General features: G+C 39.3%; 2 protein-coding genes across 6 annotated transcripts in view; one reads left to right on the top strand and one right to left on the bottom strand.

Annotated features, from left to right (window-relative positions):
* Positions 1 to 6,369: 6,369 nt before the first annotated feature.
* CD160 (CD160 molecule) lies at positions 6,370 to 12,124 on the top strand. Its single transcript, XM_060141880.1, is given in 7 exon segments — positions 6,370 to 6,385; positions 6,494 to 6,556; positions 7,205 to 7,255; positions 7,258 to 7,451; positions 7,453 to 7,547; positions 11,933 to 11,961; positions 11,964 to 12,124. Coding segments are annotated over 7 exon segments (609 nt in total).
* Positions 12,125 to 19,577: 7,453 nt separating this feature from the next.
* RNF115 (ring finger protein 115) overlaps positions 19,578 to 22,947 on the bottom strand; it is a 60,624-nt gene continuing 57,254 nt past the window's right edge. For all 5 annotated transcript variants that reach the window (XM_060139134.1, XM_060139133.1, XM_060139137.1 and 2 more), the window contains 2 exons: positions 22,067 to 22,182; positions 19,578 to 20,865 (listed from right to left, as the gene is read on the bottom strand). In XM_060139134.1, the coding sequence (XP_059995117.1) occupies positions 20,734 to 20,865; positions 22,067 to 22,182 (248 nt within the window). In that variant the 3' untranslated portion in view covers positions 19,578 to 20,733. The remainder of the gene's footprint in view (positions 20,866 to 22,066; positions 22,183 to 22,947) is intronic.

Below are 22,947 nucleotides of genomic sequence, written 5' to 3'. Positions count from 1 at the left end.
GATCAATGGAACAGGATAGAAAGCCCAGAGATAAACCCACACACATATGGTCACCTTATCTTTGATAAAGGAGGCAAGAATATACAGTGGAGAAAAGACAGCCTCTTCAATAAGTGGTGCTGGGAAAACTGGACAGGTACATGTAAAAGTATGAAATTAGAACACTCCCTAACACCATATACAAAAATAAACTCAAAATGGATTAAAGACCTAAATGTAAGGCCAGACACTATAAAACTCTTAGAGGAAAACATAGGCAGAACACTCTATGACATAAATAACAGCAAGATCCTTTTTGACCCACCTCCTAGAGAAATGGAAACAAAAATAAACAAATGGGACCTAATGAAACTTAAAAGCTTTTGCACAGCAAAGGAAACCATAAACAAGATCAAAAGACAACCCTCAGAATGGGAGAAAATATTTGCAAATGAAGCAACTGACAAAGGATTAATCTCCAAAATTTATAAGCAGCTCATGCAGCTCAATAACAAAAAAACAAACAACCCAATCCAAAAATGGGCAGAAGACCTAAATAGACATTTCTCCAAAGAAGATAGCCAACAAGCACATGAAAGAATGCTCAACATCATTAATCATTAGAGAAATGCAAATCAAAACCACAATGAGGTATCACCTCACACCAGTCAGAATGGCCATCATCAAAAAATCTAGAAACAGTAAGTGCTGGAGAGGGTGTGGAGAAAAGGAAACACTCTTGCACTGTTGGTGGGAATGTAAATTGATAACAACCACTATGGAGAACAGTATGGAGGTTCCTTAAAAAACTACAAATAGAACTACCATATGACCCAGCAATCCCACTACTGGGCATATATCCTGAGAAAACCATAATTCAAAAATAGTCATGTAAAAAAAAAAAAAAAAAGTCATGTACCGGGCTTCCCTGGTGGCGCAGTGGTTGAGAGTCCACCTGCCGATGCAGGGGACACGGGTTCGTGCCCCAGTCCAGGAAGATCCCACATGCTGCAGAGTGGCTGGGCCCGTGGGCCATGGCTGCTGAGCCTGTGCGTCCGGAGCCTGTGCTCCATAACGGGAGAGGCCACAACAGTGAGAGGCCCGTGTACTGCAAAAAAAAAAAAAGAGTCATGTACCAAAATGTTCATTGCAGCTCTATTTACAATAGCCAGGACATGGAAGCAACCTAAGTGTCCATCAATAGATGAATGGATAAAGAAGATGTGGCACATATATACAATGGAATATTACTCAGCCATAAAAAGAAATGAAATTGAGTTATTTGTAGTGAGGTGGATAGACCTAAAGTCTGTCATACAGAGTGAAGTAAGTCAGAAAGAAAAAACAAATACCGTATGCTAACATATATATATGGAATCTAAGGAAAAAAAATGTCATGAAGAACCTAGGGGTAAGACAGGAATAAAGACACAGACCTACTAGAGAATGGACTTGAGGATATGAGGAGGGGGAAGTGTAAGATGTGACAAAGTGGGAGAGTGGCATGGACATATATACACTACCAAACGTAAAATAGATAGCTAGTGGGAAGCAGCCGCATAGCACAGGGAGATCAGCTAGGTGATTTGTGACCACCTAGATGGGTAGGATAGGGAGGGTGGAAGGGAGGGAGACGCAAGAGGGAAGAGATATGGGAACATATGTATACGTATAACTGATTCACTTTGTTATAAAGCAGAAACTAACACACAATTGTAAAGCAATTATACTCCAATAAAGATGTTAAAAAAAGAACTAAATATAGAACTACCATATGATTCAATAATTCCACTCCAAGGCATATATCCAGAGAAAACCATAATTCAAAAAGATACATGCATCCCAATGTTCACTGCAGTACTATTTACAATAGCCAAGACATGGAAGCAACCTAAATGTCCATCAACACAGGAGTGGATAAAGAAGATGTGGTACATATATACAATGGAATATTACTCAGCCATTAAAGAAGAACGAAATAATGCCATATGCAGCAACATGGATGGACCTACAGATTGTCATACTGAGTGAAGTGAGTCACACAGAGAAAGACAAACATCATATGATATCCCTTATATGTGGAATCTAAAAAAAATGGTACAAATGAACTTATTTACAAAACAGAAATAGTCATAGATGTAGAAAACAAACTTGTGGTTACCAGGGGCAAAAAAGGCAGGGAGGGATAAATTGGAAGATTGGGATTGACATATACACCCACTACTATATAAAATAGGTAACTAATAAGGACCTACTGTATAGCACAGGGAACTCTACTCAGTACTCTGTAATGACCTATATAGGAAAATAATCTAAAAAAGAGTGGATATATGTATATGTATAACTGATTCACTTTGCTGTACAGCAGAAAGTAACACAACATTGTAAATCAACTATACTCCAATAAATTTTTTTAAATATTATGAAACAGAAGCCAGCAGCATATTAAAAGACTAATATACCAAGACCAAATGTTATTTTTGTTTTTGTTTTGTTTTTTAGGATTGTAAGGATGCAGCAATTTTAGGAAATCTATTAGCATTGACCACCATACTAATATGTGAATAAAGAAAAATCATAGGGTCATTTTTGTTGATGTTTAAAAGCCAGTTAATAAAGCATTCAGTATTTATTCTAGATATCTTAAAAACTCAATAAAATAGAAATAAATATATATTCCTTAACATAATAAAATATATCTCATCCCCAAAGCTAGCACAATGCTTAATAAGGAAACAAATGAAGAATCTCCCATTAAACTAAGAAAAAAGACAGGACTCATTATCACCACTATTATTTAATATTTTCTGGAGATATTAACCAATACAATTAGACAGGAGAAAGAAATCAGAGATATAAAAATAGAAAAGGGGGCTTCCCTGGTGGCGCAGTGGTTAAGAATCCGCCTGCCAATGCAGGGGACACGGGTTCGAGCCCTGGTCCGGGAAGATCCCACATGCCATGGAGCAACTAAGCCCGTGTGCCACAACTATGGAGCCTGTGCTCTAGAGTCCAAGAGCCACAACTGCTGAGCCTGCGTGCCACAACTACTGAAGCCCGTGAGCCTAGAGCCCGTGCTCGGCAACAAGAGAGGCCACCGCAGTGAGAAGCCCACGCACCACGATAAAGAGTAGCCCCCGCTCACCCGCACGCAGCAACGAAGACCCAACGCAGCCAAAAAATAAAATGTAAATAAAATAAGTAAATTAAAAAAAAAAAATAGAAAAGGAAGTAATTATCATTATTTACAAATAATATGATTGCATGACTAGAAAATCCAAGAGAAACAACTGAAAAATTATTTAAAACAATTACAGAATTGAGTAAGAGAAGGTAACTGGGTATGAAATTAATATTTAATCATCAGTTATCTTTCAGGTGTGAAAAACAATGAAGAGTTAAAAGATATAATGAATGATATAAATTAAAATGATGTAAAGAGACAAACAAACATAAAAGATGCAATGGGGGCTTCCCTGGTGGCGCAGTGGTTGAGAGTCCGCCTGCCGATGCAGGAGATACGGGTTCGTGCCCTGGTCCGGGAAGATCCCACATGCCGCGGAGCGGCTAGGCCCGTGAGCCATGGACGCTGAGCCTGTGCGTCCGGAGCTTGTTGCTCCGCAACGGGAGAAAAAAAGATGCAATGGGAAAGCGATAATATTTTCAGCAGTGACATAAAATATTAAATACTCAGAAATAAGCTTAAGAAATGGACGAGACCTTTATGAAAAAACTTCTAAACATGGCCGAGCTATACACGTATCAAAACACAAGACTTTAAAAACGGTAAGGAATATCATGTTCTTGGATCAAAAAATTCAATGTCACAAAAATTTCAGTTCTAAGTTAAAATATAAATAGAACATAACCCAATTTTAAAAATACCAGTAGGTCTTCTTCTTGGTAGATGGTGGAAAAGGAGAGACCAGATAAGCAGATTATAAAAATTAGATAGAAAATTAAGTTAATAGAAAAATTCTTAAAAAGAGGGGGACTAAATATTAAAATATTCTAAATCTATAAAAATGATTAGACATTTAAAAATATTAACAAATATATAAATTACTATTTTCTAGGAATTAAAATATAAATCTAAAATTTGTCAGGCACATATATAACAGAATGAATGTACAGAAATAGGCATGCATACACACAGATGTATTGGATATATGACAAAGCATTTCAAGTCAACGGTGAAAAGAAGTTTCACTCAACTAAAGGTACTGGAATGACTGGTAGACAACTTGAAAAATTAAGTTGGTTCTGTACCTCACACCTTACACCAAAATAAATTTCATGAAGACCAAGAAATGTAACGTAAAACATGAAAAAATATGAATACTGGAAGAAACCATGGGAGAATTTTTTCAGTCTTGGGGTGGAGATGGTCTGTATACATGTCACATAATTATATGAAAACAAAAAGATTCCTGCAAAACAAAAACTACCATAGGGAAAGATGAATGGCAAACTTGAAAAATATTTCTACCTCCTATCACAAAGGACTAATTTTTTGAGCATATAAAGAGCACCTACAAATCAATCTGAAAACACCACCAAAGACATCAACCCAATAGGAAATGGGCAACTTTATGGAAAGGGAAAAACAAATGTCTCTTGAACATGTAAAAATGTGCTTAACCTCGGTCATGATAAGATAAATATAAATTAAAACTACATTAAGGCCATTTTTCACTTCTCAAATTAGCATCATGTTGTTGGCATGGGTATGAGGAAGCATTTCATATGTTGCTGGTGGAAAGGTATGCTGGTGCAACCTCTATGGAGGAAAATATGGCAACATTTCTCAAAATTGCAAATGCATATACCCTTTGACCAGCAATGCCATTTCTAGAGATTCATCATTTGCAAAATGATGTATGTCCAGGGTAGGGTTTGGAAAAGAAAAGATTGGAAATAATCAAAATGCTCATTGATGGAAATCTATGTCAGTAAATTCACATAATTATAAATACTGTGCAGCAATTTTTAAAGAGGGAAAGCGCTTTATGAACTGATATGGAATGGTCTCCATGACATACTGGTAAGTGAAAAAAGAAAAATGTAGAACATCATTCGTTGTTGTTATTATTGTTTTTTAAAAAAGGAAAAATAGGGAATTGCTTATATATGCACAGAATATCTGTAGAAGGGTCCACAACAACAAAGCAACATTGGTCAATAATAGATCACTGGGGAGTCAGTGTAGGAAGAAAACTTTTAACTATATACCCCTCTCTACTCTTTGAATTTTAAACCCTGTGGATGTAATTACCTATCCAAAAATCCTATCCCATTGTAGTTTGGTTACAAACTACAAAAGTGCTTAAATATATTTTTAACATCTACACAGAGGATTTTTTTTAATAAAAATATTTATTTTATATACATAGCTCTGCAATTTGCCTTTTTTTGACATGATGGTATATTATGGACATCTGCCTTTAGGCCCATATTTATAGAACTCATTCTTTTTAATATACAATATTCTATTGTGTAAATTAATCAAAATTTATTCAACCATTTCCCTTTTGATGAAAATTCAGGTATTTTCTTGGTTTTGATTTTTGTTCAGTTTGGGTTTTTTGACATGAAAATAATTTTTCTTAGCTAAAATTAGAAGATATAAAGGTAAAATAATAAAAATATTGGAAGAAAATTATAACCTCAGCCTGAGGGTAACTTACTTAAACAATAAAGGAAACACAAATGACTTAGGAAAGAGAAGTATATTGTATTTAACTACATACAAATGTAAATTTTCCTTACGGAAAAAAAGTCAAGAGACAACGAAGTGAAAGAAACTATTTGTTAAAAAAAAAGAAAAAGTGGCAACAGGTTAGTATCTCTAATATAGAGAAAATTCCTAGAAGTTGATTTTTTTAAAAACATGCAAAGAATATGAACAGGCAATTCATAGAAGAGGAAATACTAATGACCAATAAATGTATGAAGAGATCCTCACCCTCACTAGTCATAGTTTTGAAAGCAAAGCAACAGTAAGGTCTAATTTTTCATCCATCAGATTGGCAAAAAAGTAAAAGATAATAACCAGTATTGGCAAGTCCATGAAGAAATGTACATTAACTATTCTTGCTGAACATCTGAATCTCAACCATCTTTTTGGAGACCAATCCAATAACATAGTAGAAAAAAATTTTAATGTTCATATCCTTTAACCCAGCAACCCAACTTAATCTAGGGGAAAAAAATCTGAAAATATAGCCTTTAGTGTCTCCCTATGCCTCTTCTCTCTTTTCCCCTATCTTCTCTCCAGTACACCTCATTTAATTAACTGTGTTACTTCCCAGCCAGCTGACTCTCATGTCCAAGCCCTCCTACACCTCCATCAGACTCTAGCCAACCGAGGCTACTGCCTGAAGCAGGGGGATGGTCTTGGATCCCTGTAAGGCCTTGTCTAGGAGTTCCCCTTGTGCTTTCAGAAAAGCGAGGCCAAGGACATCAGCAGAGCCAACATCTGCTTCGAGTTCCTGGGGCTCTTGACAACATGCAGCACCTGGCAGAGGCTGCTTTGCCCTGGCCATTCTGCTGGCAATTGTGGAGAACAAGCTTGGTCGTGAGGACAGCCCATCCCGAGATCCCCAGAGCAGAGACAGCCATCAGGGAAAATCCTGAACTCATGAGGGATGGATCCCATGATTTTTTTCTGGTGGGGAAGAAAAGGACCCATTCTTCTTGACACTAATGAAAGGGTGAAAAATATAGTTTTTTTCTTTTTTGTTAGAACTAATACTATTGCCCTCCCCACCAGACATTCTGCCCCTGCTGTATGTGGCAAAAAAGCCTGGTAATCTGGCCCTCAGGCTCTTACACACTATAAATGTATGAAATCCAGGTTTGACATCTAGATACTACAATATTTGTCAACTTTAGCAACCCACTTAACCACTCTGTGCCTCAGTTTAACTGTAAAATGGGAACAATAATACCTGTCGCTAGGGCTATACCAAAGATTAGATGTATACAAAAGAAGTTCCAGTTGAAGAGTAGAAATAAAATATAAACCAATTCTGAATTAATGAAGAACTGGGATTGCAGATCTCCCTCAGATACGGGTATAGCCTGTAGGCTACTCTTCTAAGAGGGTGGTATTTAATGTCCATGGAGCAGCCCTCATCTCTGCCTCAACATTTATATGTGAGTGAATTTAGATTACCATGTATACACCCGGCTTCCATGGCTAACACTTCTCTTCCTATTCCAGGATGAATGCACATCCTCAGTTCAACTTCCCAGGAGCGGAAGCAGCTGTGTAGCTTAAAAAAGAAGAGGCTGAGGTGGGTATGGTGTTTTTGTGCAAGGACAAGTCTTGAGACTGTTCCCCTGAGACTAGCTTGGAGCAACTGAGACTTAAATAGGATCCTGGGAAAGATGGTATCAGTGAAATATCATCTCAGTTGGTGTTCACCATAAACCAAGCCATGGCATTGGACAGTGAGACCTACCAGTGAGTGGTGTGCCAGAAGCCAGAAGCTGGATATCCGCCTTCAGGGCCATTATTTCTGTTTGAGTCACAGGTGGTCTCCCGATATCCCCAGTGCCACCAGGTGGGAAGCAGGGTCAACAGCTAAAGACAGAAGTAGATATTTCAGGTCCTGGATAGGCAGTCTCCTTGGAGAAGAGTCCTTCCCATTACTCAAATCCTTTTCCATCACTCCCATTGGCAAATGCTGCCTTTCCTCAAAGCATGGATACAAAGGTATCTCATTTTGTCTTTAATTTAAAAAATCCTTCTGAGGTAGCCATCCCATTTTTATTGACACTGAGACTGAATCACAGCAGGAAAAGCAACTTATCCAAAGCCACTCACTGAGCAGTGCCAGTAAAAGCAGAAAGGTCTGGAATTTAGGCCTCCTGATTCCCAATGCAGTCTCTCAGAGATGTGGCTATATTTCTAAATATAGGCACTGAGCCTTCAGGCTGGGAAAGAAAGATGGATAAAACGGATAGTTGTCTTAAAGAGCATTTAGTCATAAGAAACAGAAACCCACTCAAATTGCCATAGATTAAAGGGGGGGAAATAATAAAGAAGAAGTATAGCTAGCCCTCATGAGTTCTGGTTTCTGGAATCAGAAACCAGAAAGCCAAAAGAACCCAAAACAGTTACTGTGTCCTCTCTGGGGCAGCAAGTCCTCCCATCTCTGCATATTTCCTCATTTTGTGCATGCTCCCCTGCTCTGTTACTACTTTGGCACAGCCTAAATATGGCCACTGCAGCCTCAGCTTTATATATATATGACTTCTTCATACTCCTAGACAATGGAGCAAGTCTTCAAAACTGAAAATTATGTTCTACTTAGAATTCTATACCCAATCAAACTACCAATCAAACATGAGGAAAGAATGAAGACACTGTCAGTCACACAGTGACTCCAAAAAAAAAAAAATTGCCTTTCATATGACCTTTCTTAAGGAGCTACCAGAGGATGTGCTTCAGTAAAGCAAGAAAGTGAATTGGTAGAGTGGATAAAATGGGATCCAGGAAACAAGAAATCTAACAGGGGGAGGGGATAAAAAAATTCTAGAATTAAAAAGGGCCAAAAAGGGCAGTTAGTCCTGAAGGAAGCAAAAGATACAGGACTCTGAAACATCTCTAGGGGGTGAAAATGGAATTGACCATTTCTCTGATGGCCCATGACAGATCTGACGAGGAATTAAAGATATGGATATGGAAAACTCTGCCTGTTTAAAAAAAATTAAGGTGATCATCATCTCCAGGGAAAACACTAAATTTTACAAAAGGAAACATAATCATAGCACACAACTTGGCTCTGTAATAAGTAACATTTACAGAATCCAAATTATGTAAAAACTAAAATTTATAATATAATGATTTTTTGAAAGATGCAAAGAAGGGTAGGGGTTTAAGAGAACAATATCTTCATCTTCTATAACAGAAAATCAATAGACAATGTCTAAACTATCATCAAGAGTGGTAATATTAGCATTTTATGTAGGAATATGGTAAAACACCTCAAAGAGTTGATAGTGGTTGTCTCTGAGAATAAAAAGACACTGCTATTACCTTTTATGAACTTTCAAATACTATCTTTTCGACTTTAAGAAAAATAGATGTAAATTACACCCACCCACCCCCAAATAAAAACCTGTCCCAGAGCCTTTTAACAAATGTTTTCATCATCACCTACGGTTAGTAGTTAATCAAATTTTCTACTTCAGTCTAGGTTGATTTCTATTTTCTTCCTTGCTTCCTGGTGTCTTCCCATCTGACCTAACTAGCTTAGCGTTCAGCACTTCCATTCTCTTCCTTATCAAACTCTCATCTTTATTGGCTCTGTGACTCTGTCCCACCCTGGTTTTTCTACTTTTCTGGCTGTTCTTTTCTCTCCTTCTCTGCCTGTTTCCTCCTCCCACCTCTCAAACATGAAAATTCATTCCTCAAGACTCATTCCCCACTCCTTCAATCTTTTCTCTTTACTACCTCTCCCAATTTCTGATCTACCCTCATGATTTAAATCTGCACCTCCTGGGACTTCCCTGGTGGTCCAGTGGTTAAGACTCCATGCTTCCAATGCAAGGGGCACGGGTTTGACCCTAGTTGGGGAACTAAGATTCTGAATGCCGCGTGGCGCAGCGCCGCCCCCCCCAAAATTTAAAAATACAAAATAATAAAGTCTTGGCAACGCCCTGGTGGTCCAGTGGTTAGGACTCAGTGCTTTCACCAATGTGGGCCCAGGTCAAAAAATAAATAAAAAATAAAGTCTTAAAAAAAAGAAAGCAAATCACTCAAAATCAAACCTATCCTCCTGAGACCATATTTCTGTCCATGATTCAGTCAAAACCTTGGTTCCTCCTTTTTTCTCTTCCCCCATCCAGTCAGTTACTAAGTACTACTAGTTCTTTCCCACATTCATTCCTTTCTTTCCAAAGGTGTTTTCCAGGTCTTCATCATCTCACACTTAAAATATTCCAACGGTCTCCTAAGTGGTAAGCCCCAGATCTCAAATCTGCCCATGTTTTACTCATCTTTATACCTCCCACACCTCAGAGCCTGGCACTGAGCTATTGCCTAGTAAGTGGTCCATCAACTAGATACTGTCTCTGCCTCTAATCCATCCTGCCACCAGACATCTTTCTAAAATGCTGATTTGTACATACCACCCCAGAGTTTTAATGGCTTTTCACTGTCTATGAGACAGTGATTAGTTTAGCCTGGCACTGGAGGCGCTCTATCTCTATAAAATTTCATTCTACTACTTACGTGAATACTCTGTCCCAGTTGATCTCACTAATGGAAACTCCTCTTTCATTCATCTAAACTTATTGATTGCGTATCCCAGGCACGGTGCTAAGTCTTGAAGAATAGAATGGGAGTATGACGAAGCCACTGCCCCTTATAATCCAGTATTGATGTTCTCCTAATACACCTTAAGTATTTCTACTTGTGATGGTTCTAAGATAGAAAGCCTTTATCATCCTCTCAGCATATTTAAGTATTAGAGTCAGTAAATATGGATGCTCACCAAATGTGGAAATAAGGTTCCTTTCCGAACATGAAACTAATAAGGCCAAACAGGTAACAGATAATATCAATAAGCAATGTCTACCATTTACTGAGTGTTTACTGCGTGCCAGGCATTGTGCTAAGTGATACATTATTTCATTTAATCTTCATGGCCTTTTGAGTTAGGTACTATTCTTGTCCTGTGACAATCAGGCTCAAAGGTAATTTGTGTAAGTTCACTCAGCTAGTAAATAATGGACAAAAATCCATATCTATTACAAAACCCAAGATTTTATTCATTTTTAATTTATTTATTTATTTTTGGCTCTGTTGGGTCTTTTTTTTTAACATCTTTATTGGGGTATAATTGCTTTACAATGGAGTGTTAGTTTCTGCTTTATAACAAAGTGAATCAGTTATATATATACATATGTTCCCATATCTCTTCCCTCTTGCATCTTCCTCCCTCCCTCCCTTCCTATCCCACCCCTCCAGGCGGTCACAAAGCACCGAGCTGATATCCCTGTGCTATGCGGCTGCTTCTCACTAGCTATCTACCTTACGTTTGGTAGTGTATATATGTCCATGCCTCTCTCTCGCTTTGTCACAGCTCACCCTTCCCCCTCCCCATATCCTCAAGTCCGTTCTCCAGTAGGTCTGTGTCTTTATTCCTGTCTTACCCCTAGGTTCTTCATGACATTTTTTTTTCTTAAATTCCATATATATGTGTTAGCATACGGTATTTGTTTTTCTCTTCCTGACTTACTTCACTCTGTATGACAGACTCTAGGTCTATCCACCTCATTACAAATAGCTCAATTTCATTTCTTTTTATGGCTGAGTGTTGGGTCTTTATTGCTGCACACAGGCTTTCTCTAGTTGCCGCGAGCGGGGCTACTCTTCGTTGCAGTGCGCAGGCTTCTCATTGCAGTGGCTTCTCTTGTTGCGGAGCACAGGCGCGCGGGCTTCAGTAGTTGTGGCACGTGGCGCACGGGCTTAGTTGTTCCGCGGCATGTGGGATCTTCCCAGACCAGGGCTCGAACCCATGTCCCCTGCATTGGCAGGCGGATTCTTAACCACTGCGCCACCAAGGAAGCCCAAAACCCACGATTTTAACTTAAACTGCTTGACCCACTCCAGAAGATGGTTTTTAAATGAGACTTGGAGACACCCAACTCCAAGGTAACTAAGCTATTTTAGCTGTCTCTCTGGCAAGACTTGAGTTCCTTCAAGGTAGGCCTATTTGCATCCCCACTGTGACACACATAGATTCTATATTTATTTATTGCCACTTATATACGTCATCATCACCACCCACAAATGTTAAAAAATACTTATGTGGGCAACGGATTATACTGAGAGGTATCCTTGGGGATCATAAAAAAGATGTCCTGAGATTATGCAAAAGGAGGTATTAGTAATTTCCAAAACTCTCTCCTGATCCATTGATTCTCTTCTGAACCAGAGAGTGAACTACACAGTAATGGGATTGAAACAGGACACCCCAAGTTTGGCCACAGTAAAGGTGCTCTCAGTTCAGGCTTCCTGCAAGAAAAGGTCTGGATGATGCTGGTCACCAGCCTAGTGGCCCTTCAAGGTATGTTCAGAAGAGCTTTTAGCACCCCAAGAAATGAGGGTGCTATACCTTTAACGTCTTGATTACTCTCCAGGAGAAGGGTGGAAACGAAGCCCAGAGTGGGACAGGGAAATGCTCCTTAGGCCCTGGCTGTCCACATGAAAACATCACACCAGTATGAGGGCAAAATCGGTCCAAAGGGACTAAAGACTTCATACTAACTAGGGGATGATAGATGAATCAGACTTTCCATTGGGTAGGAGGTCACACCCATGAGGAAAGAAAGCCTGTGGGAGAGGCAAGCAAATACAAATACCTCTACTTACTGGATGAACAGAGGGCTACAAGTTGAGGCAACAGATGTTTGGCTATAATGTGCTGAGCAAGGCATGAAACAGACTTGGTCTGAAGGTGGGTTTTAAACAATGCAGCTCTTCAGCAAAGGTTGATGGCCAGATTGAGTATATAAAACCCTTGTAGTTGAGTCCTCTGAGCATCGTTTATCAATGTCAATTAGTTTTCCCTATTAGATAAAAAAGATATTGGAACTTGCAATGACACGTTTGCATAATCAGTAACTGATGCAGGTTTTTGCCTCTCCTTGGCATTCTTAATTCCAAGCCTTATTTAGGCCTTCCTCAATTCAATAACTACCACTGTGCCACCAGAATGTAAGCTCTATACGTGCAGAACCTTTGTCTTGTTTACCCCAACCAAAAACAGTACCAGGCACATAGCAGGCTCTTAACAGATTTGTTTAAAGAATTTGTATGACAGGTTAGGCTTTCCATATGGTGACTCTAACCTCATGCAATGCTTCCAGGTAAATATTCCCCAATTACTCACCAGCAAATGGGTATAAGGAGGTTAAATGTTGCCCCAGTGCATGGGAATTAATACAGGACCTTCTCACTCCAAAATCCGTGCTCTCAGTGATTATCTACTACATGCTAAGCACTTTCTCTCTCAACTCCATCACCACTCTCCCCATTCTGAGATTGCTTCCTCCCATTTCCAGAAACAGGACCACCTAACACTCCCTTATTCCAGCCCCTTAACTGCAAACTATCAAAGGAAAACAAAGACCACATCTGTGATCCTTGGCAAGCCCCTGACAAGTGTAAGCCTACTCCAGTTTTCAGGGAGAAACTGGTGAACATCAAGCAGTCTGACCCTTCAGACATAATTCTTTATTGAATCTAAATCTTCTCAATGGTTAGGCTATTTCATTGGCAAAATTAATTTTATTTCTTCATACATATTAAAAACTCTAAAGAGAAAAGGAGATTGGGTCTAGCCATACAACCTACTATTGACTCCCAAGTTATGCGAGAGGAAAAAATCTCTAAGCTCTTTTCCCTTTTCTAGTCAGGTGAGGAGAATGAACTTCTGATAGGTCATTCCTTTTATCACTCTTCCCACCTCAAGACTCAGCAGAATTATGGAAGTGGTAGTGTTCAGCAGTACCAAAGTACACACATTTTCTCAGGACCAGAGAAATCATGTAGGTCAAGTTATCATGCTTACATGTGATAAAATGAGGGAACTTTCCTGGATCTCTATGCCTCCCTCAGCTCATGAAACTAATTGCAATGAGTATCCCTGTCCTATCACTGTGCTAGCCACTCAGTGCTATACATGGAAAACCAACCTTGAACTTGTTGAGTGGCATCTATTTCTTCGATTGTCTTACCTTCCAGCAAGAAGAGATCAAAGGTTGGCTTCTTTCGCACTTGCATCAGGATCCGGTAGATTTCACAAGATCACAACTGCAACTTTAAGCAGTAGACACAACACATACAATACCTCCCCTTCTTTCCTTTTCCATTCCCTCTAGTCATAAGGGCCTATCAAACACACATCCCAGGATGAATTACATCAGGTATTTTGTTACTATTCTAAGTTTGTAGCATAAAACAAACTTTGCTTTTTCTTTCTACAGCTTTGTAAGCCTTGTGCCAGAAGAAACTTAAAAAAAAAGTTATAGAGGGACTTCCCTGGTGGTCCAATAGTTAAGACTTCGCCTTCCAATGTAGGGGGTGTGGGTTTGATCCTTGGTCAGGGAGCTAAGATCTCACATGCCTCGTGGCCAAAACACCAAAACATAAAACAGAAGCAATATTGTAACAAATCAATAAAGACTTTAAAAACGGTCCACATCAAAAAAAAAGTCTTAAAAAAGTTACAGCAAGATAAATCTGACCCTCTTTAGCTTGGCATCTTTCACATTACAATATGCATAGAGAAGGAAATAACAGGGCACAGGGGAAGAGATGCTAAATATGCCAGGAATCTGGAGAACACAAGATGGGCAAATGAATGTGTTCCCTGACCTCCCCTCCTCACTGCCAGAGCAAACCTAACTTTCTTCCTACCTCAGTCACCAGTAAATAAAAAAGCAGCTCTCACAAAAGCAGCTGGTGTACAGTTCTCATTCAAATATTGGATAAGTGTGTTTTTGTACCCAAGAAGAACTTTTCCTCCCTCCCCTCCAACAAAGTAAAATAAACAAGTGAGTCAAATAAAATGAGAACACCAATGTTTTTGGAAGAAATTTTTATTTGACACTGTTAAGGGAAGAGAGAGGAAACAAGCAAAGACAGGTAGGATAGGAGAGGAAGGGCACCAGACCCAGTAACTGACTTGGCAGAAAATGAGGAAACGAAGAGACCCTGGTGTTGAATGGCATCCACATAGCAGTGCTGGAGGAAGAGGAAGATTTGTGCAGACCAGGTGCTCCACAGATCTTAACTGTCTAGCTTCAACTAAGTACTTGTCAATCTCTCTGGTCATTTCTCTCTTTTTTTTTAAGTAAATGTCAAAGCAATTATCTGCAACCTTTTCTTTTCTCTCTAAATTCATAAATCCTCTTGTCTCTTTGGACAGATAACCTCTTGTCTTAGCTAAGCAGAGAGGTGAGGGCAGGATATTCCTGCTAGGAGGAACTACATGAATAAAGAGGTAGAAACACAGACAATTTAACTGGGGCTAAATGGCAAGCCATCAAAGGGCAACAGACACCTTACCTGTGATCCTTGGCCAGGACCTGCCAAATGGGGGAGCTAAGGTTTGTGGGACCAGAGAGACAGAAGGCTGAAAGAGATGGGTAAGACCCTTATTAGTGATGGCCTTGAACCTCAAACTAAGGATTTTGGATTTTGTGTCTTATGGAGGTAGAAAGCTAGGCATGGAGTCAGAAGATCTGGATTTAAATTCTGACCCTGCAACGTACCAGCTACATGTCCTTGGGCAAATTAAGTTTTGAGATGCTACTTATCTGTAAAATGCGGTATTTCCTACTCTATCTTCTGTTTCCACAGGACTGCTCTGAGAATCAAATGAGATTCTGGATTTTAAACCCAGAACCACTTGAATTCTGACTCAGAAGTCTCCAAAGCTTTCTCCACTGTACTACACTCACTTTAATCTTTACCTGTTTTATGTGTTAGTTTTGTTTTTCTAACTAAATTTTAAGCTCACATGAGTAGAGATGTCTTTTACTTTTCACTATTCAAAGACTCTTCTGAAACCACTCAATATTATACAATCACTGGAAGTCTCACACAGAAGCCACGTCTAACTACAGAAAAGGTTTTATCCATTGTGCTATTATGCTAATTATAGTCTACATAAAAAATCTGCAGAAAGGACACATGATTGCTGGCCAAGTTTATCAAGACATTCAAGAGCATTAGACTACTAGCTCTGACTTGAACTAAGCAGAATAAACAAAGCAACAGCAAGTCAAGGGTCCCACTTCTAAAGAATTTATTTTATTTATTCTGCTTATCTCAAGATGGTTAAACAAAAATTTGAAATACTTATATCTCGGCTTTCAAAGTGTATTGATACCACTCCTTTCAAGTCAGTCTATAAATTTCCATGCATGAACAGGTAGACTTCTGGACACACATCTTAACCTCAATCTATATGAGTGATTCACAACCCAAGGAATTTGAACCTCTGTGAGGCCATGTAGTTATTTTAAGAGGTCTATGTAAGCATTATCTTCAGTCTGAATAAATAATATATCTTACAAATATGTATATACTGTACTTCAACTGGATATAGATTCTGGTGTGACTAATAAAGACAAACTGATTTAAAAGCATTACTAAAATCATAGCAGCTTTTTGCTATGTGTTTTTTCCATCAAAAGATACTAAAAACACAACTATAATCTTGTTGGGAGCGAGTCTAATAATTTGGGGACCTTAAAAATGGTATATCTTATTAGAAAAGGTAAAGAACGACAAGCCTACATCTCATGATTTACAGATATAAGTGTTTCAGGTGAAAGAGGAAAGGCAATATATAGACTCCACTTCTGTGGACACCATCTAAGTATAATCTGGCAAAACACAAAGTTTATATGTATAAAATTAGAGAGTTGAGTGCCTGTAATTCCACTTATCTGGCAGGTATGAGAGATCAAAACCTCTTAATGTCCATTAGCTAAGACATTTTGATCCTGTCTCGATCCTGGAAAAGATCTCCAGTTGTACTCATTGTATTCTACACATTCCATTTTAAACCCATGGCGCAGACCTGGGGTTCCCAGCCTGAGTGCTGAGATGCTGACATTACTGCAAGCTATAATTTCCCACTGTAGGATAAACACCTGTGATATGTTTACCCCACCAAATCTTTCCCCGAACTCCCTACATCAGAACTTATGTTAGATTCATTTTGGAAACTCTCAGTAGGAGTACTCTCTCCTGCTAGTCCCCCCGCAAACTCCCAAATCTCCACTGGTTTATTCTTGTAAACAGCACCTTTATCTTCCCACCTCTCTACCACAGAGATAAAAGAGGGATATTCCCTAACATCCAAATATTTATTCACCAGCCCTGTTCCTTCTCCTCCTAAAAATCTGTTTTCCTTCACAGATGTCAGTGGCCTGCCTAGATGAGCTCTAAGAACCAACTCTGAGGTACCCTTCACCTCCCAAAACCCCAGGGGTTGTTTTGTTGTTGTTTAAAACAGACAAACTATGATCCCCTCCTGATTAGTTTTTGTTAAGTCTGATATATCTGTATTCCTTGAGGAAATAGGACTTGGACACCAGGAAGAACGAAACTGAAGCATGCAGAAGTTCATGTGAGAAGTCAAGTTGTCATCAATAACTTATCAAGAAAATTTTTTGAAAGCAATAGATAACTGTGTCTTAGTTCAATTAATTATAATACAGAAACAAGAGATGACCAACACCCTTTCCTCAAAGCCATTTATCCTCAACCTTCAGAAATGACCAGACTTTTAGCTCCAGTGAATCCATTTGCCACACCACATAACGGGGTGCCTGCCCAAGCTAACAGTGCCCTGTAACAGAGAACTACAGAAACACATGGGCCTGAGGCACATGCAATGAGAGAATCAGACTAAAGCTCCAGTCCTCTGCTGTACCCCTGCGCACTTTATCTACTTCGGTGCCCACCATATCCCTTCTTCCTCCAGAGTGAAATGTGCATATATGCATATGTCTATGAATATACATATATACATACACACACACACACACGCATATATACAAATGTGCAATACAAAGACATAAACAAGGAATTTTTCTCCTAATAACTATTTAATCCAACTGAGACTTGTTGCGGGGGGGGAAGAAACAAATTCTTGCCCCCAAATCCTCCTTCCAACTTGAGAACTAACTATTGGACCAGAAGAGTACTGCTCAAGGAAAACATTTAACAAGCACTTGGTCAACTGTTATGCAGCAAATGTTGACAACTAAGGAAGCTATCTGGATACTTCAGGTTTCCCAACGCTTCAGAGAACTGGCAATAGGAAATTTGCAGGAAAATTAATTTTTAATACAAGGATTATTCCTTCTCTCTGTTGGAGATATCGGTTAAATGTTCACCACTCTGCCCTGCCCACCCAACTGCCCAGTTCTGTCCAGCCAGAATAACCCATCTGGAAACTACCCAAGAAGCAATAATCACTTGGAGGCCAGCAAGGAATTGCCCTACATAACCTCTCAACTTTCAGGTCTACCAACCTCTAGCAAGTCCCTCCTAATTTTGTGCTAACATAGTTTTACTTCCTCTTTTATTTCAAATTACAATGAACAAAAGGAAGAATAAGAAAAAAAGACATTCATGAATAGGAAAACAATCTGTTTATCTATGCATGGAACTCAAAGGGTAGGCCATGTAGTACAAATCTAAAGGCCTCAAGTCTAAGGGCCCAAGATTTGAAATGGCAACTTTTTTCTATTCTCTTTGATAATGAGGGAAAGCTGAATCATCTCTCCCTTGACTCCTAGTAAGGCTCCAGTTTCCTGAGTCTGTAAGCCTTCCAGCTGTAAACGAATGAACACCTGAGAAGTCTGGGTTATGTAGTTCTCTGCCTGGGGAACTATAGGGAACTATATCAAACTGTGTTTGTGAGCCAATTCCTTATAATAAATCTCTACACACACGCACACACACACACACACACACACACACACACACACACACACACACACACACACACACACACACACACACACACACACACACACACACACACACACACACACACACACACACTTACTGGTTCTGTTTCTCTGGAGAACCCTGACTAATACACTACCTAAATTAACCTGGAAGTCTGAGATGCCTCCTATTCTAGGAAGAAACACTACAGATTCATTAAGTAGGAGGGGTCTCAGAAACAGCAAACAGATTTATGCACTCTATCTAAAAGCACAAAAAAAGTGAAGAAAATTTCAGATAACTTAAGACTGATGCGATTTGCTCTTCCGTATATTGAAAAGTTAAATCCCTGTCCAGCACTTTGTTTGCATCCTTTTGTAAAGCTACTCAGATTCTTTCTAGTTCTCTAGTGTTAAGTAAAAATACACCTGCCTGTTCTGGCATCTCCAGACACTAACAAGCAGACAAAAACTTCCAGGCTGGCATCATTTTTCTGAGACAGCTGATATTGTTCCACTTGAAAACTACAATGTGCTCCAACTTCAGCCTAGCCATTCTCCATCTAAGTAATGGCAATTAAATATTCACAATATACCTCCCATGTCCCCTCAGCCTCATCACCCCTCACCATTCAAAACCAGTGTGTATTTCTGGGCTACATTTCAATAGCCATAGTAAATAGTTCACATTCTCCAAAGAAACAATCTCTACATAGGATAACATAAATATGAGAAAACATCTTTTATTCTCTCTGGGCCCAACCTGAATCATAACTTATGGTCACAATTTTTAGAGGTAGGCTATTAAATTAAACTCTCCCACTTTCTCTCTTCCCTCTCCTACTCCTCTGTCCTCTACTAAATTACAAAGATATCTCTAACCCCATCCCTCACCCCCAAAACCAGTGTACAACAAGTCAACAAAAAACGAGGAAAGACTCCTAGCCAAGAGAGACTCACCAAAGAGCAGCCTTCTTGTTCTGATCATTCCAAACTATGAAGGGCTGATATGACCATACCACTGTTGCCCCTCTGTCACCCTTTTTGGTGCACCAACAGTGGTTACATGTCCCCATCATTTATTTTTGAGACTTTGAAGTTCCAACAACATTCTTAATCTTCTTCATTTATTCAACTTTAAACACTTAAATGCGCCAAAGAGCATGTGCATGTGCATGGGACACTGTTAGGCTGAAAAAAGAAGGCCTACGTCTCCTAGGCCAAGTTGTTTGGGCATGATCACAATAATCAGTATGACTCCCAAGTACAGACAGAACCAAGCAAACAGAAAGGTTTCAGAGATGATAAATGGGCTTAAAAAATTAAAATGGGACAACATAAAATCTCAATTCCTGAAGACCAGTGAATTACAAAAAACAATGACTTGGCTGTAGAAGCAGTAATGAAGTAATTCTATTTCTGTGAGGGAAATTATTTTAAGGTCCCCAGGATAAACAATGAGTTGAGGATCACTAAAAAACCTCGGAACTAAAGATTTCAAACATCTGTCCTTCTGTGCCTGTATGCTGCCCAACTCATTCCCAAGAAGGAACCAGAATCAGATTCCTCCCAACATAAGACTCCTAAGACATGTCAGGTTGGTTTCTGCAGAAGCTGCATCTTGTGAAGTAGTCTTTAAAAATAAAAATGAGAAAACCAAAGAATACAATGATAAGCCACTTTCTCCTTCCCACTGTAATTTTTCTTTGATTTGCTCTCTGAAAATTTAAGAAAAAACAAGAATCATTAGTGTCTCAGATTCTTGAATTAATCTGATCTCACTTCATGGCTAATGTGGCCAAAAGTAGATGCTTTTGTACAACTAAAACAGAAGGACTTTATATCAGCAGGACTTTAGGGCTCTGGTTCCACTGTATTTAGTGTAAAGTACACTTATGATAGGGTGGAGGTTGGAGAAAGAGGTGGAAACATCCATCACAAGGTAACATGACAGATAGCAGGACCCTAGCTAGACTTTAAGGAACTGATTCTATTCTGGCAGGGGAAACCCACATAATTAAGTTTCGCACTTACAAAATTATCGCTCTGAATTCAAGAATGAGAGGCATTTGGTTGTAGATACAATTCCATCTGTAGATACTAACTTTAAATTTAGAGAAGAAAAACACTCAATGAATTAATGTTATGGGTTGGGGTTTCTTAGGTGATTCCTAAATTCACCTACGACTTTTTTGTTTTGATACAATTAACAGCTGTGATAAGAGGTCTACCATAGCCCTGGCTCAGAGGCGGTCTTTAGTTTCAGAAAGTCCATCGGTCATGTAGCTGGCTGTCACTGCTAAATCTGTTGCTTGCAGAGGACCCAGAGGTCTGGGTTTGCTGAGTAGAGTCCTCACCATTTAAGCTCTTCCTACATACAGGACATGCGTCGTGCTGAAACAGAAAGATATCAGTCTACATGAACAGCCTGACCCGAAAGCTGGAAGAACTAAACACTTAAGAAACCCTGAGAGTTAGCAGGTAGAAAAACCAAAAGGGCATGAATTCTCACATAGTGCACGCTGGGCTCCATGTGTAACACCAGGACATCGCCCAAACAGAATTTCAACAGAACTGACAGAGAATTCTAGGCAGCAACTTAACAATAGCTAACACATATCACCAAGCAGAACTAACTAGAAGCAATGACCTGAGATGGTCTAGAGCAGGGGTCAGCAAACTTTTCCTGTAAAGGAAAAGGTAGTAAATATTTTAGTCATTGCAGGCCACACCACCTATGTTGCAACTACTCAACTCTGCTGATGTAGCAGAAAAGTAGCCATAGACAATTTGTAAACAAATGGGCATGGCTGTGTTCCAATAAAACTGCATTTACAAAAATAGGTGGCAGGACACAGGGACCTGCAGGCTGTAGTCTGCTAACCCCTGGTCAGAGAAGTTCCAAACAGATTAATAATCTAAAACACAGGAATGGTGCTACTAGGAGTTAGCCAGGGACTAAAATCTGATCTGCCTGGCTCTCTATTAACTGTTTGGTTTTTTTGTTTGTTTTTTAAAAAATTTTTATTGGAGTATAGTTGCTTTACAATGTTATGTTAGTTTCTACCGTACAGCAAAGTGAATCAGCTACACGTATACATATATCTCCTTTTTTGGATTTCCTTCACGTTTAGGTCACCGCAGAGCACTGAGGAGAGTTCCCTGTGCTATACAGTAGGTTCTCATTAGTTATCTATTTTATACATAGTATCAATAGTGTATACAAGTCAATCCCAATCTACCAATTCATCCCACCCCTCCCTTTCCCTCTTGGTATCCTTACGTTTGTTCTCTGCGTCTGTGCCTCTATTTTTGCTTTGTAAATAAGATCGTCTATACCAATTTTGTCAGATTCCACATATATGCGTTAATACACAATATTTGTTTTTCTCTTTCTGACTTACTTCACTCTGTGTGACAGACTCTATGCCGTCTGTACAAATGACCCAATTTCGTTCCTTTTTATTGCTGAGTAATATTCCATTGTATATATGTACCAATTAACTGTTAACTACATCCTTACTGTGAACCATCCCCCCAAGAAGATATGACTGGCACAGTTGCCCCATCACAGATGAGAGCTGTCTGTACTTACCAGTTCTAACCACGGCACAATACAACTGCTGTGAAAGAAGTGGTTGCAGGGTAACTGCCGGACTTCCTCTTCAACTGTGTAATCCTCTTTGCATACTGGACACTCTAAACCCTTATCTGTTGGAGGAGGAAACGCCTTTTAAAATAAGCAAGCAAAAAGAATGAAGAAAAAAACTAGCCCAATGTCTTTAACAGCCAAAGGAATACACAAAGTAAAGACAAAGTGCACCCAAGGTGAAGGCAGATAGGAAGCATGAATTTTATTTCAAACTGGGGATAGAGGTGATAGTAGACAGGGTTATGAGAAGGAGGACTGATTAATGGGCCTGTTCCAATAAGGCCCAGACAGGAACTATATAAGGCCTACTTTTCAATGTAAAGAGCTGGAAGAACTGGGGCTTAGATTATCTTTTAAGTGAAACAGGAAAAACATCTTCCCAAGTGTGTGAAAGCCTTCTGGCAGTTTCTACTTAGGAAACACTGGCAATCTGTCCACCACAACCAAAGAACTCATCTCGGCAATCTTGGCTGTTCCCATTCAGTGTCTCAAGCCACTTTTACCCTACTACTTTCTAAATTACACATCCTATTTCATCATGGTTACCCTAAAGCCTCTTTTACAAGCTGTTCATTAAAAGCTGTACCAGGAGATAGTGCTACAGAACTGCAAGGCCCAAGGGTAGCTCAGGCTCTAAGTCCAGAGACAGGAAGCCCTCTTCTCAGAGAAAATGGCTACAAACTGAACAGGGGGTACCAGGCAGTAAATTCCAAGTTTCCCAAGTTTGGCTAGTAATACCAGCTAGTCTTATCTCTTCAGTAGCTGGGCTGTGTATGTTACATGCTCCACAGTACTCAAGGCATTTGGAGTAAAATACCACTTAA

This window comes from Lagenorhynchus albirostris, chromosome 2, assembly GCF_949774975.1.
Source record: "Lagenorhynchus albirostris chromosome 2, mLagAlb1.1, whole genome shotgun sequence".
NCBI lineage: Eukaryota > Metazoa > Chordata > Mammalia > Artiodactyla > Delphinidae > Lagenorhynchus > Lagenorhynchus albirostris.
Note: the sequence above shows the minus strand (reverse complement) of the source record. Positions and strands in the feature narration are given on the sequence as shown.